Here is a 16405-nt window from a genome sequence, read left to right as displayed (position 1 = left end):
AAACACAATCTGTTCTGATTCTGATTAACGATATAGTCTAATCTGCAATCTACTTTAAGGGAAAGAGCTGAGATCTGCAAACTGTTGCGCTGTACCTTTAAATTAGACAGTGAGAAAGTAGACCATTCCCAACAAGGAAGTAGCAAATTTTGCTCTCTCATACTTACATGGTAATTCTGGTTGTGACACATGAGGTAACACCTTAGGCCTATCCCGGTTTTCTTAGTATTATTTTTTAGTATTAAATTATATTTGTAATGAGGTTGATCCAACCGGTTGGTTCAAAAGCCCATGCAGGTGCCACACCCATTGTCAATGACAATGACAATGCATACTGCTGGCCATTCCATTTAGGATAGGCTTATTTGATTACCTCTATTCTCTATTTAAATGCATTGAACTTTGTATTTGATGACAGAACTGTATTAGTGCTATGTTTATGTGTAGTAGTACAGTTTCATGAATAATGCTATTTTTGCATAGCCCTAAAGAATGCATTCCTTCCAACTGCCAAAGGAGCTGGGAAAAGGCCAAGAGCATGAAATGGCAAAAACTGGTTAGGCCTGTCCAGGATTACTGTACAACCTTGTTTCAGCGACACATCATCAATGAATGAACTTGTCTTTTCAGCACTCTTATTTTTTTACTCATTATTGTAAAAATTAGAGTTCACAACTTACTTACAGGAAGTATGAAAGTGAGTAGTTAATATCCTGTGAGTTACTTTGGACAAGTGTCTACAACCATAACCATAATTACAATTCACACATCCAATTAACCCTGAATATGTCAGAAAATACTTTTATTAAAGAACAGTTTGTAGATCTGTACAAGCAACAATGTACAGAGCCTACATAAATCTGTACATAAAAATCTGTCAAGGTTATGTACGCTTACAACATACCACAGTTCAAGCATTTTACAAACACATGTAGTTATGCTTACAGAATCACGGCCCGCACTAACATCCTTGTCTATATGGGAAGGGGTCAAGGATGCACTGTAGACAGTGTAGAGTAGGTTGGATGCTGTAGTTGATACTACTCTTTTGGCTCTTGACCATCTTCATCTTGAAATTCCTGACAAAAAGATGCACTTAGTTGAGGGCTCAAATGAGATGGTATTTCACAAACTCATTGAACTGTCTTAGATCAAACCTGGATGCAGAAGTACTAAACGCATACTATTTCCTCTTCTTACCATGAGCCACATGTTTATTAGACTTTAATAGTTGTAACCCATTGAAGACAATCCACAAACAAAGTGTGTGAGTGTTTTTCTCTGTTCCCATACCTTTTGTCTCTCCAGTGCATCACCCTTCTCTTCCTCAGAGGCAGGTTCCTTATCCAGTCTCTCCAGTAGAGGGAGCTGTGACAGCACAAACAGCCTGTACTCCTCGGTGTCCATGATGGGGTTCTCAGCCAACACCAGTGCACGTAATGTGTCTGCCACACCCACTAGACTACGCAAGGCACTCCGGGAAAATATTAGGTTACCCCTTAAAGGAAAAGGGAACATGCACACAAGGGAGCCTTTGATTAGAGAATAGACATGACTTACGATGATAACATTTCATAAACAGCCGTTCTGAAGATCAAGTGTTGAACTTGAGCATCAGTTCTCATTCTTGGCAAGGAAGGCAATGTACACTCAGCTTTTAATTTAATCTCCCCAGACAGATTGTGCAACTAGGGACATTCACTGTGTACAACACAGTGTGTAACTTATTTGGTTCTAACAACTTGTGCGATTCAGGATGCTGTGAACACAACAACAGGATGATATGATTACCAGATAGTTCACCTACTGATGGAAAAGTACTCTTCAAAATAATAACAACCCTGCACACCCTGGTAAATAATTACACAGGGCTATGTTGGTGGATTGAGCTAATAAAGCTCAGAGATACCGTAATTTCCCGACTATTAGCCGCGGCTTATACATTGATTTTGCAAAATTTCTTCAGCTATGAGGTTAATACAGGGGGGCAGTTAATATGGTGTTAATATGGTTTTGTTTCTTTTAACTTGCATAAAACACTGTCCTGCGGCTTAAACACAATGCGGCTTATATGTGGAAAATTACTGTAAGCTAGTATAAAACTCACTCCTCTGAGTGCTGCAGACCCCTCCAGTAGTATGTGCATTTATTGTACATGCAAATATGACTCTCACCTGACATTCAGGTACTGCAGAGACTTCATGTTGGGGCTGATTCCATCCAGAGTCTCCAGCTGGTTGTCTCGCAGATGCAGGATGGTCAAACGCTCCAGCTTGTGGAGCCCCTCCAGACGCTTGATGATATTCTGGGCCTGGAGAGAGGGAGAGAGTGCAAATCAGCCCAAAAACCTGGGACAGAGAAGTCATCTATCAGAATAGACTGGAGTTTCACGGCATATGCAGAGATTATATAGGCTGGATGAACCCTGCCTGAACTTCCAGGGAATCTGAATTTCGCCCGGCAGCTCAGGCTGGAAACCAGCAGATCTATCTCCTCTGTTTACTGCCAATCAGAAACTTATCCAAAAGACACACTGGATCATTAGTCTGATTGGTCAAAGGACTATCCAAGCGTACAGAGTCATTTGAACGATGCCCCATTGATCACGCCTCTTGTGCAGTAGAAACAAAGCGCAGCCTCCCCAGACTAATGTTCAATCTTAAAAGATTGAGATTAGTATGGTGAAAACCAGAGATTATAGGGAACAAGATTTCTTCCTTTCAAAGCACAAACTGAAAGTATGTTTGAATATACTTTTTGGATTATTTACATTGAATTTTACAGAGAATGCACTGAAATATAAGCTTTTGACCTTTAACCTTAAAAGCTTTAAAACCAACTGTGCTAAAAAGCTACTGCTATTTAAACTAATTCATTGCACTATGGTACCAGGTAAAGTCGGCGAAGATTGGGCAAATACAGGTCCTCTGTGGTCTCCAAACGATTTCCTCTCAGCTCAAGTGTAACCAGGTTGGTCAGTTTATTGCACTGCAGACCTTGCATCCTCTGAATACTATTACCTGCAACCATTCAAATGAATTAGAATATGTGATACAAACAATTCTGTGTGTATTAATGACCTCTTAATATGCTGAAATAAATGCAAACAACAAAAACAGGCAACATTGAATCTTCATGATGCAGTTCTACAACTGCAGCTTGAAAAGATGGATAAAAAGACAACTAAACTAACCAATGAGATTGAGGGTCTCTAGAGCAGGCCCACTGAGCCCCTCTACTCCTCGGAGGCGGTTCTTGGCGATACTGAACCACTGCAGGTAGATGAGTGGCTCCAGCCTCTGCCCTCTGAACTCCTGCACATGGTTCCCATCCACCTTAAGCCAAAGCAGCTGGGTGAGTTTGGACAGAGGATTGAGATCCGACAGGTAGTTGGTGGACAGGTCTATGAAACGCAGGTGCACAAAGGACTCAAGGAGACTGATATCGGTCAGGTTCCTAGAGAGGGGGCCAACAGAATGTAGGTGTTTGAAAATTGAAAACGTCTGATTTATGCTTAATTGCGATTCAGTTCTTTAAAGGCAATGTGACTCACCTATCTACAATTTCAAGCTTAACAAAGGCATGTGACAAACCATTCCCTGTGCGACACAACAAAGAAAGGCCTTCTTTAATCATGTCTTGTGTCACTGCCAAAGGTGAGACCTGAATGCAATGAAAGGAGATATAGAAGTAATAAAATATCTAGAATTGTTGATGGATTTCAGAATATGAAGGACTAAGGGATTATTTTTTAATGAAAACCTTATACTGTTGAAAATTGGCTTCTTCCTCCGCTTGATCTTCATCAAAATCTTTAGTTCCATCATCTTCCGACTCATCTGGGTCCAGTCTTCTTAATTCGTCATCTTCTAGGTCAGACATTATGAATCCTTAGCAGGTTACCGTTAGATGTTTTCCTGTTGGATGTCAAAACTGTTACAGCAACTTAATATAACAACACATAGAATGTAAATAGTAACGTTTTGTGTATTTTAAAGCACAGCTATCGCACATAATTTGTGGAAAAAGTTAAGATAACTTCATCATGATGTCCACGGTAATGTTAACGGTAGCAGCTATCATATTAGCATACCGCAACATATGTTAAGCCACGTTAACATTACAAACTCTCATGAGAATAAGCCATCATTCGTTGTCATCAAACCTTGTAAATTAAATAAATGAAGATGTCCACAGGTAATCACGATGTGACTAACTGAATGATATGACCATTGGCATTTTTATCAACTAAACAAAAAAATACAGGGCTGACAACAATCCTTCCCTCCTGCCCCGATAATTGTTTAGACTAGTTACCATGGAAACCGTACCATTTCCTGACACGTGACTAGACCTATGTTCAGTCCAACAATATCTTTGTCTTCTTTAAATTAAATGAAAACTACATTTTCATGATTGTCTTATTCATTAAGTACACGTTCCAAAGAGTTATGGTTAACTTATTTTAATTGTTTTTTGTATCAACATCTGCTGACTACATCAAACGCAGGAGCTAGTGTACTGACTGTTTATTTAACCAGCTGTTTCCATATCCAACAGATCAGTGTGTAAAAAACAGGGTGACAGCAACATCATCATCCCTCACTGTAGATATGTACAGATTTACTCATTTGTGTATTAGGTTTCTCCTATACATACCTATGGTCACAATATATTGTGCAAATGCATTCTGTTGTGCAATTCCAACACCCAACACACAAAGAGGAAATACACAGGGGAATTCTCATTGCGCTTGTGTTAAGAACAGTACAAAATTACGCAAAAGTTCATTACGTAAAACCCCCACTTCTCTGATTCACACCGGAATTCCAGTAAAACCATTCATTCACAACGCACTCTTCTGATAAAAACAGTAAAATTATAAATAGATGAAAGGTAACACAGGCATATGTTTTAAGACTTAAGATTACATCATTGGCATTTCAATTTACAATTGCAAAACAAATACAAACAAAACGGCACATATAATTCAACAGCATTAGCCATGACACATAGGAATGCATCTCTGTAAATGGGGTTGACTAAATGACAAACTTAAAATTACAAACAAGTCTCAAACCATGTGAGTATAACCAAGGACAAAATATATTCACACACATATCACACACACACATACACACTCACACATACACACGTTCCCTTTTATACACTTCATCTTCAGCAGTCACACTTCACAACACAACGCTGCTAATGCTCTTTCGCGCCATCGGTCTTCATAGTCTTTGCATAGGAGTGTATGTCTGAGCATTAATCTCCGTGCATAGCAAGAAACAGGATAATCACACCGTAACCTGTACTTCAGCTAAAGGCAAGTCATTTTGGAGCAGTCCTATGGAAAAGTTACATTTCCTATTTCCTTTTTTCAAGTTTAAAATATGAATGTAATGTACAAGGTGAGTTTTGAAGGCAGGTTTTTTTTTGTTGTTTTTTTTGACATACAGACCAACGTGAGGTCATCATGAACATGTGCCAGGTGACGGCAAAAAAAAAGCTTCAGTTGAAGAGCACATGCGGCTCCGTGAGGAAGACCAAAAGGTGCGTTCGGTGCAAACGGTTAACGGCCAAGAAGAGAGTTGAACACTGTAGTCCATGCAGAGTGCCCCAGGGCAGACCAGGCGTGGTGCTGAGTGAACTAAAAGGGAGGATGAGGAGGCTGTGCTGGGCTGGGCTGGGCTGGGGTGGGGATGCAGGACTGCTCCTCAGTCTGTTGGCATGTTCCGCAGCAGGAGGCCTTTCTTCACTCCACCCTGCAGCATCCGCGCGCCGAGGCTGATGCCCGAGGGCCCATCACTGCAACATGAAGGGTAGAGGTGTGGCGTGTGGGTCAACGCACATATCCATTTATGACAAGTGAACATGACATAGAACTCATAACACATAGGCAGTGGTTATATAAAATGTATAACGACAACACTTCCCAGGGAGGTTTTCCAATCAATGTTAGCAAAATGTTTTCATGTCTGTCAGCTTTAGCAACCTGAGTGCCAATACGGAGATATTGACAGAACATGAAGAACTCACATGGAGTTGTAATAATGATAGTGTTTTATGTAATTGGAGTGGAGAACATTCTTACATGGGGTTGAACTTCCATTTCTTGGCCTCTGGCTCGTCGAGGATGCCCCCCTTATCCCTCCTCTCTGCAGCCCGGTCTCTGTACCTCATCTGACATTAAAAATACACCACATCCAAAATCATTTAAACTCACGAGGAAACCATGGATTTAAGGGAGTGATCAGATTGAGACGTAAGGAAGGCAAATGGGAAGATCAGGAATGCTCCTGGAAAAGCTCACCTCGCTGTCCACTCCCCCCGGGCCCTCTTGCTGGCCCTGCCGGGCCCTCCTCTGCTCCAGGTTTTGCTAGGGAGGAAAAAATACACTTCAGCATCACAGGTAAAGCATTTCATTGTAGTCAAACACAGTCCACAGTTGTCTTGGACTTGGCATCAAGGTGTATGTAACATGTAATTAAAACAGAGAAGCCTCATTTCTCGACTGAACAGTAGTAAGGAGATATAATCTCTTGTCTTCATGCCCAAGTGTTTAGTTCAGTACAGATACATACAGTACAGATCTTTTTACAACAAAAACATTGGAGAAAGTTGGACGTCAGCCAACTGCATACCTTGTGCAGCTCAGAGAGCTGCTGGTGGCGAATGAGGGCCTCTTTACTGGGGAACTGCCTCCTGCACAGCAGGCAGGCCAGCTTGGACCAGTCGGTTAGCCGCTCCTCCTTCTCCGTGCCCTCCTCATCACTGTCCGTCTCTCCACTGTAGGCAGCCACCAGAGGACGAGGAGGCGTCCGCTACGACCCAGCACAAGCACAACAGGCAAAGGGAGAATTAACAGCTAGAGCCAGTGGACAAGGAGGCGTACACTATGGCTGACTAAACACATGGGAGTTGAGTTGAAGAAGACACAAAGGAAAGAATGGATACGGATAGACAGACACACAGGAGGAATATATTTACCTCTCTCTCCTCTGGATGCTTGATCTGCTCTAGGAGAATGTGAGGTCGTTCGGACAGAGCACCCTGCGAGAAGACAAACAAAAATGACGCCTTTGCTGACTCGTTTAAAAGCATGCATTAGTGAGTTCTTAGCATGAACACTCGTGTTGAGGGAGTCATTTTGAAAGAGAGTCTTGCCTTCTTCTCCAAGATGGTGTATCCAGCGTCTGCACTGGCGGATTCTCGACGGTCGTCGGGCCGGCCCTGTCCAGGGCCCCGTGCTATGGGGTTGGACGAGGTGGAAGCAGATGAGGACAGCGAGCGCACATTCTCCTTCTGTCTGTTCAGGCTCTTGGCCCACCTCTCCATGTCCTTTGCTATCTGTCAAAAACAGCAAACGCTGCTCATTAGACGCCATTTAAAACAGGCAAAGCCTATTTTAGCTCCTCTTGAAATATGACAACAGATACAATATAAAAGGTTCAAATGTGGCACTACATATCATACAAAACCCCCTAAAGCTGACAGTCCTCCACAAATACGCATCCTTGTGGACCCTAAGACATGCATGCACAATCCTAGATGTGTGATACTAGTGAGATGTGAGGTCTACCTGCTGAGCAGTTTTTGTCTTGGGCTTGTCCTTCTTGTCCTTGCTGCCAGAGGCATCGAGAGATGCAGAATCAGCGCCACCAGCACCGTCTGTTTGGGATGATGCTGGAACGTAGGTCCTTTTCTCCCCATCCCAGTACATGTACTGTTGCGTATGGGAATTATAGTAGTACTGAAAAGAATAAAGAAAAAGCCATGTACTTTTTAAAGTAAAGATACCAGAAATAAGTATAGGGGTAAGCCATTCAGACTGTACAAAATCCTTGTTGGTTGGTTAGTTACCTGTGAGTTAGCATCATAGTAAAGGCCAGTCAGGGGGTCATAGTAATACCCCGAGCTCTCATCATACTGATAAGTGGAGACATCAGGAACAGCTAAGGGCAGGCACAAGCAGCATGTTAGTCCATCAACAAAAACACATTAAGATTAACTAAGAACACATTAACAATGAACCATGGAGAGAGTTACAGCATAAAACTGGTTTTGTCTACAATCTTGTCTACATCACTAACCACCCTTAATCCCTTTGCTTCTCTGAATGGAGACGTACGGTACTGAGGCAGCTCCGATGCTGTTCCCGGTACTGATGGCTGGCTAGGAGTGGCAGGCTGGGGTTTGCCAATGATCTCAACCGTTGCAGCTGTAGGGGTCTGCTTTGAGGCATGACGGAGTAAAGAGAGGAGAGATTAGTATGCCATCATAATCTACATTTTCAATAATTTAAACATCTTTGGCTCACAGAGCGTCTCAACAGGCTACAATCTGAAGAGTGCAGGGGAGGCTCAGTACCTGATTGGACTGTGCGGATGCTGCCGTAGAGATAAGATGGACTTGTGCTGGAGCAATCGTGACCGCAGAAACTTTTGCTTCAGGTGTCGCCACTTAGGGGACAAGAGACAACACACAAATTAAGTGTGATTCAATGACATCTTAATTCATAACATCAGAAAAACCTTTTAAGGACTGTTTACCTCCAGCAGTTAATCCACCTTCATAGGCTCCCATGAGGCCTGAGACCGCAAGATTGGTGCCTGCTATTGCACTCAGCCCCTTGTGGCCCAAACCATCAGACACTACTCCATCCTGCCTCTCCTGCCCAAACATGGACAACACTGCCCCCTGCTGGTACACTGCAATATCACCAGCCTGGGCCACACCTGACACTAGCTGGGCATTCTGAGGAGGAACAATCACAGAAACAGAGAGGCAGTGGTTACATCCTGGAGTACAGACTAGCCTACACACACAGAATGCATTGTGAACTCTCTAAAGAGCTCTCTGGTGCAGGACGTACCTGTGACACGGCCCACTGCGCTGCTGCTATGGCTGTGCTGGCCACTGTAGCGGCACTGACCCGACTCCCATCAGTAAGAAACACATCACTGAGAGAGAGGAGAGGAGAGAGAGGAGAGAGAGAGAGGGGGCAATGGAGAGAGAGGAAAGAGGAGAGAAGAGAGGACAGAGAGAGAGAGTGTGGGAGAGAGAGAGAGAGAGAGAGGGGTGGAACAAAAGAAAGGGAGATATTGAGGGCAAGAAGGAAAAGAAAAAGAGAAGAAAAGGGGGCGAAACAGAGGGTAACTGAAATGGAGTATCGACACATTCAGAAAGAAATTGTATTAATAGAAATGTGAACATGACCCATACACCCACTGCTGGTCACATTTATTTTCAGTCTGAACAGGCTGAATTGAATCCAGGCCTTACCGCTTGGAGCCCTTGGCAAACTCCACCGCAATGACTTTGCCGTCAATGGACAGAGGAGGCTGCAGAGCCTGAAGGATCTGAAGGAGCTGTGAGGCCTCCTGCAAGAACAGAATGACACCCATTAGAGATGAGAACTCGTCTTAAAATAGCGCACGAGAGTATGCTTTTAAAAGGACCACAGAGAAAATAACAATCAAATTACTGTGAAATCACTGTGATTTCAGTGTGATTTCAGGAAACACTGACTAGTTTTTTTTCTGCATGGTTGAGGGGGGGGCAGTGTTCTCGCATCTTACCACAATGGTGGTGAGCTGGAGGAAGGCGAAGCCGCGGTTGACTTGGGTCTGCTTGTCCTTGATGAGGCGCACGTTGGAGGGAGAGAGCGTGGCAAAGGGTGCCAGCGCTGACAGGATGGCCTCCACAGTAGTGTGGGGTCCCAGGTTCCTCAGGATCAGAGCTGGAGTAGGACATGCATGAATTAGGCTCGGCTAACGTCAACGCCAACACATGTAAAAATCCTTCCATTAACCACTTTTATTCCAAAGTAAACATCTTGCGAATCAAAATAAAAATCTCGAACACATTACAAATCTACACTTAAAGCTATACCCAAAGGCCCAGTTACTTTCCAATTCTGTCTGTGGAGATGTAGAATTAAGCAGCTCTGACTGGGGGCCCTGACCCTAGATTCTGGAACACTGTGAGAGAGAGGCGGGACTCACTGTCATTGGCCAGCTCTGCTGCCTGTGACGCTGCGGTCAAGGCCAGGAGAGGAGCCGAGGGCTGGTAGAGCGTGGGCAGGGGCAACAGACCTTGGGCAGGGTCCTTTAGTTGCCCCAGGGGCAAGTCCTTCTGCACCAGAGGCAATTTCAGCTCAGCTTCTGTGAAGCATGTAGACAAAGTCAGCCCAATGTTCCACTTTGTTGCATCCAACATCCTGCCTTTATGATCATGTCCTTGCAAGGGCTACATTACGTAAGCCACTTAACCTACCTGATTTTGGGACGCTACACTTGAAGCATTTTTCACGCCTTTTAAAGTTCTGCACTCCACACTTCAAAAAGAGATGGGAAATGTTAGCACAGCCCCATAAGAGTCATTGGTCGCTATAAATAGCCTCCTGATTATATTTTTGGCACAAAAAGACACTTTAAACAAATGGGCCACTTGTACCCCACCTTATTGCAGAGCCAGTCCTCGTTGGCACGTGGCTTGGGGTCGCTATAGTGCATGGACACCCGCTGTCCTAAAATAATGAGCACTCTCTGGAAGAGACAGAGAAAGAAATGGGAGAGAAACAAACAGAAAATAAGCATCGCGATCCAGCATAACAATACCAAACAGAGAGAGAGAAAGAAAGAGAGAGGGAGGGAGAAAGAGAGAGATCTCACCTCAAAAGTCATGGGGAGAGAGAAAGAAGGAAAGAGAGAGAGGGAGAGAAAGAGGGAAAGAGAAAGAAAGAAAGATCTCACCTCAAAAGACATGGGGGGAGAGAGAGACAGAGAGGGAGATAGAGAGAGTATTGGGTAGGAAAAGACAGAGGATTTAAGATTTTAGAGCAAAATGAAAGAAAAAATAGTGAGAGAGAGAGAGAGAGAGAGAGAGAGAGAGTGAGGGAGAGAAAGAGATGTCACCTTCGGCTTGAAGGGCATGGGACGGACACACTGGCCTGTGTGCATGAGAGCGGACGTGTGTGTGTGGACGGCCCTCTCTCCGACCCACACCCTGACCACCTCCCCCCTTGAGGGGAAACATGGATGCATGGATGCTTATCCTACCCATTCATCTAGCCATCCACATAGCACCTTTCCCCACATGACAGCAAAGAACCTCCCAAGTCATCCAATACATTTTGAAGTAGCATCCAAGCATGTGCAAATGCAAACAAGCTGAAGTGAACCTAAGAATAAATCCACTCTGCATTTCTGATAAAAGAACCCAGTTTTGCATCTACCAGAATAAACTCAAATAAAATTTTAAGAAAAGGCAATAAGAACCAGACAGACACGCCAAATGCAATAGCATTTTGTTTCTCACAAATTGGACACCTTCAAACAGTTCTCATGGTTGACTGGCACAGAGGCTGACAGTTCTGCCTTGCAGTCCCATATCTACCCAGCACCCTTCTCCCTTGCTTCTGTGTCTATTTTGAGCCAGCAGGCTTCTTTTGATTTCTATCAGCCTGATCCACTTGTGATGTCAGAAAGACGTGCTCAAAAGGCCAGAAAAAAACATTAGAGGGAAGGGATGAGTGACAGCTGCAGGCTTAGGGCAGACACGGTTTATAAATAAAATGTCTACAAGATGTCCTCTCCATGTGCCTGTCTGTGCTTCAGCACCCTGGCTAACCACCATGCCGCTCAGTACCTCCTCATTCGGAGGCTTTGTACGCAAAACACTCCTCCCAAAAAAAGCAATGATGGGGGAGAAAGTGGGGAGGAATGGGAGGGATGCCAGGGGTGGATTTGGGGGCAAATTGGCAGGAAACAGGGAGATATAAAAAAAAAGACAACGTCAACAAAAGAAAAAGAAGAAGATCAAGCAAACCAATAAAGACAGGCAAGGAGTAGGAGCGGATGTGTTTGGGGTCGATGACATCTGCACTGCAGTGAGGTACTTTCCATAAGCTCCACTCCATGTGTGTGAGGTACAGTACGTGTCATTCAGTGAGCTGCCTCATTCCTGTTTTACCCCGTCGCTGACAATGGAAACAATGAGAAGAACCCTTCACATCCACCCCTTTATTGCTAATCCTGATGAGAACCAAACCTGATCCTTTACTCCTGTTCAGTAAAGTGGTAGAGGTGCACTGCATTTGAGGGGGATGGAAAAAGAGACCGTTCAAAAAGGCCGTCAATATAAATACAGACATACAAGCCACACTGCAGCACATTCACTTAAGGTCATTGCACCTGTGATGTGTTCAAGCATGTCTACACACACACGTATGTGCTCGTGATGAGAACATGAGCAGTGTGTCTGTGTGTGTATGTGTGAGGTGTGTATGTGCAGGAGTGAGTGTGTGTGTGTGTGTGTGTGTGTGCATGTCTGTGTGTGTGTGTATGTGTGCAGTGTAAAGTGACCTGGTTGGTCTCCATCCATCGGGTGGCCTCCTGCAAGTGATTAAACTCGACGAAGGCGAATCCTCGGCTTTGACCTGGAGACACAGCCGCCGGGCCACAGTGACAAAACAACAACAACAACAACAACAATGCAGTGAGGGGTTAGTGCCTTCACAGGAGACAGAGAGAGAAAGAGAGAAAAAGAAGGAGAGAGACAGACGGAAAGATTCAGAGACATAGAGGGAGCAAGAAGGAGCGAGAGAGAGAGAGACAGAGAGAGAGAAAGAGAAAGAGGGAGCAAGGAAAGACAGAAAGCTTTCTAACCACTCATCAACACTGAGTAATTTGTTCAGATGAGGAGGTCAGGAGACAGCTCCTTCCCCTGTGCAGACAGGCTTGTGATACCTCTCTTTGACTGCAAAGACAAACAGCCACATACCAGCTCACACATCACTGGTGCCCTTGGAGTTGGGATCCTGTGTTACTTTATATGCTTCTGCTGCAGCAGAATATCTTTCATTTCTGTCATTATCTTAGTTGGCTAAATTGCCAAAATGGCTGACTTTTTGCACTGAAATCAGCAGTGATCCAATGAGCTGAACATAAACATCTCCCTTGCTGCTCTGCGATATTCAAAGAGTGACATGAAAGAGTGAAAACATCCATTGTTTTTGAAGAGCAAGCCCCAGAAGAGGAACTAAATTTGTATTCAGTGTCAGCAGGATCCAAGCTCCCTGTGTTGTTACATAACACTTGCATTAAAATATGACTACTTCGAGTGTGTAAGCTCGCATACAAAGAACTGACTGGGCCAGAAAACATTTATAGTTAATTTGCAAAGAGTGTCTCAAACCCACTTCTCTTACACTGGACATTGCTTGCCTGTTACTATAATGACCTGAAGCTCAGAGCAGAGCAAGACACGAAAAAGCCATTATAATGGCAAACACAAACAAATAAGGACATACATTTAGCACAGGGAAGACATTTCAGTGAATAATGACCTTTCACAGAAAGGCAAAAGAGGGACTAACAAAAGTGGAGGCCAGGGAGGGAGCAGAAATACTTACTCTGAGAGGACGCCTTCCTCTGGGTGTCCCAGATGAGTGTGGAGGGGTTTAGTGAGGTAGCCAACGTGAAGGGAGGGCGTCAGCAAACAACTAAACGCTGAGAGGAAACCATGCTTTTCTGTGTGCTGTGAGTGAGTGAATGTGTGTGTGTGATCGTTGTCTGACTTGTGTAGATGTCAATGTATATAATCAACGACACTGATTCTACAGTTAATAAAGAAGCAAAACTAGGTGTTACAGGGCAAGACCACGTTCGAAAGAATAGTTAACTGATGAGAAGGGAAACAAATCAGACAAAGAAAATGAACGATACTAGGGCCTAATTATAAGGTTGTTGAGACAAATGCACCAGGTTCTTAGGGTCTACGATGCTTGTTGATGGCAATGGGATGAATCAAAGTGCCTCTCCAGACAATACAATGTAAAAGTAGGAGAGTGAGAGACCTCGAGAACAGGAAGACTGCCTCTTCAAGGCAAGCGAGAAAGAGAGATATACGCAGACAGAGAGAAAGGGAGCAAGGACTAAGGGGAGGATCCAGAGTCACACCCAGCGGTCAACTCACCTGAGGACTTATTTCTCATGAGGCGAACTTCACGAGGTTGAATTCCTTGCTCCTGCAGTAAGGTGCGGATCTAGGGGAGGGGGGAAATCAGTGCTATACAATGCATTCAACTCAAAAACTCAATTCACCGAAAACTGCTATATTTCTTGGAATAATGGAGTTACAGAAAGCCATGCTTTCAAAAGCAGCGAGGCGGAAAGCCATGCTGTGCGAGCACTGACCTCGTTGACTGTGGCGTTGGGGGGGAGCGTGCGCAGCATGATGATGTTGCTGGGCTTCTGAGCCTGGTCCAGCTCTGCTCTGTAGTCCTGGTCACTGCGCTCGGCCTCGTCCAGGCCCAAATCAGAGCCGGCACTGAATCCCGCCTCTCTGTTGCCGTCACCACCCTGGCCTGTGTCAGAGAAGCCCTGAACGCCAGTAGAAATGTTATTACTATTCAGCACATGACTGTCACAGTGGTTTAATATGCAATTACAATATCGGGGGGAAAGATCCTTCTTCATATCGAGGTCACCTTTCTGTGGCCGAGCTCTCTGCACAGCTGGTCTTCCTCCCCTCGTCGCGCTGCGCCGCGCTCCTCCTGCCCAGCAAAGGCCCTGGCAGCCCAGCCCTTCATTTCGTGGCCATCTACAGGGTGATGGGCCTGATTCTCTGGAAAGTTCTTCTGTCCTCGGAAGGATGCGTGGTCCCTTCTGGGCCCCTTGGACTCCAACTCAAACCCAAAGTCCCGATCGTCCAGTCGGAATCTCTGCTGCTGAGCTTGCTGGGATTGGAGCTGGGGCTGGGCTTGGGAGTGGGAGCCCCGGGGGAAAGTCTTTCCTGATCTGCTTGGGTTGGTGCCCCGCATCCCCCTGTGCTGGAAGCCCGGTCGACCGTCAGCGAACTGATTGGGGGAGAAATCTTCTGATCCACTGATGCTGTCATCACGGCCACACTGCCGCTCGTCCTCAGAACGGTCCTTGTAACCAGGCTCTGCCTCAGCCTCGTCCTGTCCATACCCTCTGTAGTCCATGTCTCTGAAGTCATGTTCAGCAAGGCTGTTGCCATAGCGACCAATGCGGTCCCCTCGGCCACCCCTGGTGTGACATCAAACAGAAGAACAAAGTAATGCGTCAAGTTAGTCATCAAGCAACATTGCAGGTTTCCCTTCGTGTCTTCACCACTGCTAGGGTCAAGCTTCAATCGAGTAGTTAAACCGCTGAAATGATCGAATCAATACTAAGTCAACAAAAGTGAGACATTTGATCTCAGTGAGGCACTGTGGTAAGGAGCCCAGGGCATGCAAAAACCACAAAGTAAAATGAACTTTTTATGACATGCAAAAACTATCAACTCACCGCCTTTCGTACTCCATATCACCCTATGAGGGCCAACGCTTGACACTGGAATGTTTATTCCCCTGTACTTGCAGCATTCACAAGCCTTGTGCAAAGAGCAAATGTTAACGTAATGAGACCTTTTCCATTCCAATAAAACGCAACATAAGAGAAGAACTAGAGATGACTCAAGCGAGCTGAAACAGAACTGAGAACAGCAAAAAGGTGCAAGACCCGAGGACTAACGTTACTGTTACTTATTTCGTCTCACCTTGGCCGTCACCACAGCTATGCTGAGGTTGCTGTAACAAGGGTGATATTTGACTAGCCTAGCTTTTACGAATTTAGCGAATACAGCAACCCCCACCAAAACCTTTGCTGTCAAATAACGTTACATGTAACGTTATCGGGGCAACACCATTTCAGAGCGACGCTGGCTGGAGAATTGAACCACTTACTCCAAGCAAAACAAGTTCGCTGACTGGCCTGACAAAACCAGATAACTAACCAGTAAGATAGACTGGTTTCATGTTAAATTCTGCCCTCTGTGCACCGACGGTTAGCCTGGCTAACGACAACGTTAGCGCTTCTACACGGAATAGCATTCACAAGTTATAGAGCTTGCTTTACACATTAACAGCTCCCCGCTTTGTTACAAGAGTTCAAAATGGAAAGCAATATCATTTGTACTTACATTTCGGGCTCCTCTGACCACTTGTCTTTGCACTATTTTGACTACTCCGAGTTGCCAGGCCCAAGAATCAAGGTTGAAGACAGCGTGATATTGGTAACTACAGTGTGGGTGGGGCATTACGCATTGTTGTATTCCATTGGTGTAAAATGTAATGGTTGTTGATTGGACAAAATAAATGGCATTCTGGTCATGTCATGTACTAAAATAACACACAGGATTTTTGACCAAAAAAAAAAAAAAACAGACCGTCTATTCTGCTCATGACATTCCAGAAGGCATAATCAAACAGAATACATAAACATAACTTGCATATCTAGCAATGGAAAAAGAACTTGCAGGAAAGGAATAACACCTTGTGCTGTATGCTCACTTTGATTAAAAAAAAAAAACCATGATTATTTGATCAATCTGA

The 16405-nt window shown here is 44.6% G+C and overlaps 2 protein-coding genes across 6 annotated transcripts; both read right to left on the bottom strand.

Annotated features, from left to right (window-relative positions):
- Positions 1-794: 794 nt before the first annotated feature.
- On the bottom strand, positions 795-4312 carry lrrc23 (leucine rich repeat containing 23). The gene is made up of 8 exons (XM_062540641.1): positions 4166-4312; positions 3763-3917; positions 3554-3663; positions 3194-3456; positions 2890-3020; positions 2175-2311; positions 1294-1498; positions 795-1079 (listed from the first exon to the last, which is right to left on the bottom strand). The coding sequence occupies exons 2-8, from the start codon at positions 3880-3882 to the stop codon at positions 1041-1043; spliced, it is 1005 nt and encodes a 334-aa protein (XP_062396625.1). The 5' UTR covers positions 3883-3917; positions 4166-4312; the 3' UTR covers positions 795-1040.
- A 158-nt stretch (positions 4313-4470) lies between these two features.
- Positions 4471-16087, bottom strand: rbm10 (RNA binding motif protein 10). 5 transcript variants are annotated; one of them, XM_062540639.1, is made up of 23 exons: positions 15994-16087; positions 15321-15405; positions 14498-15059; positions 14205-14390; positions 13984-14053; positions 12372-12445; positions 10467-10553; positions 10282-10330; positions 10011-10169; positions 9585-9745; positions 9289-9386; positions 8879-8966; positions 8556-8760; positions 8374-8465; positions 8135-8246; positions 7867-7958; positions 7586-7756; positions 7171-7353; positions 6994-7056; positions 6648-6827; positions 6317-6382; positions 6098-6186; positions 4471-5811 (listed from the first exon to the last, which is right to left on the bottom strand). In XM_062540639.1, exons 2-23 carry the CDS (start codon positions 15335-15337, stop codon positions 5721-5723), a joined length of 2895 nt encoding a protein of 964 aa, XP_062396623.1. In that variant the 5' UTR covers positions 15338-15405; positions 15994-16087; the 3' UTR covers positions 4471-5720. The 5 variants fall into 5 exon arrangements, with proteins under 5 accessions (XP_062396623.1, XP_062396620.1, XP_062396624.1 ...); XM_062540636.1 differs by having other exon boundaries at positions 4472-5811; positions 10282-10342; XM_062540637.1 differs by having other exon boundaries at positions 4473-5811; positions 8135-8237; positions 10282-10342.
- Positions 16088-16405: the final 318 nt, after the last annotated feature.

This window comes from Sardina pilchardus, chromosome 7 (assembly GCF_963854185.1).
Source record: "Sardina pilchardus chromosome 7, fSarPil1.1, whole genome shotgun sequence".
In the NCBI taxonomy this organism is placed as follows: Eukaryota; Metazoa; Chordata; class Actinopteri; order Clupeiformes; family Clupeidae; genus Sardina; species Sardina pilchardus.
The sequence above is the reverse complement of the archived record's forward strand: the minus strand, read 5'-3'. Positions and strand labels throughout refer to the sequence as shown.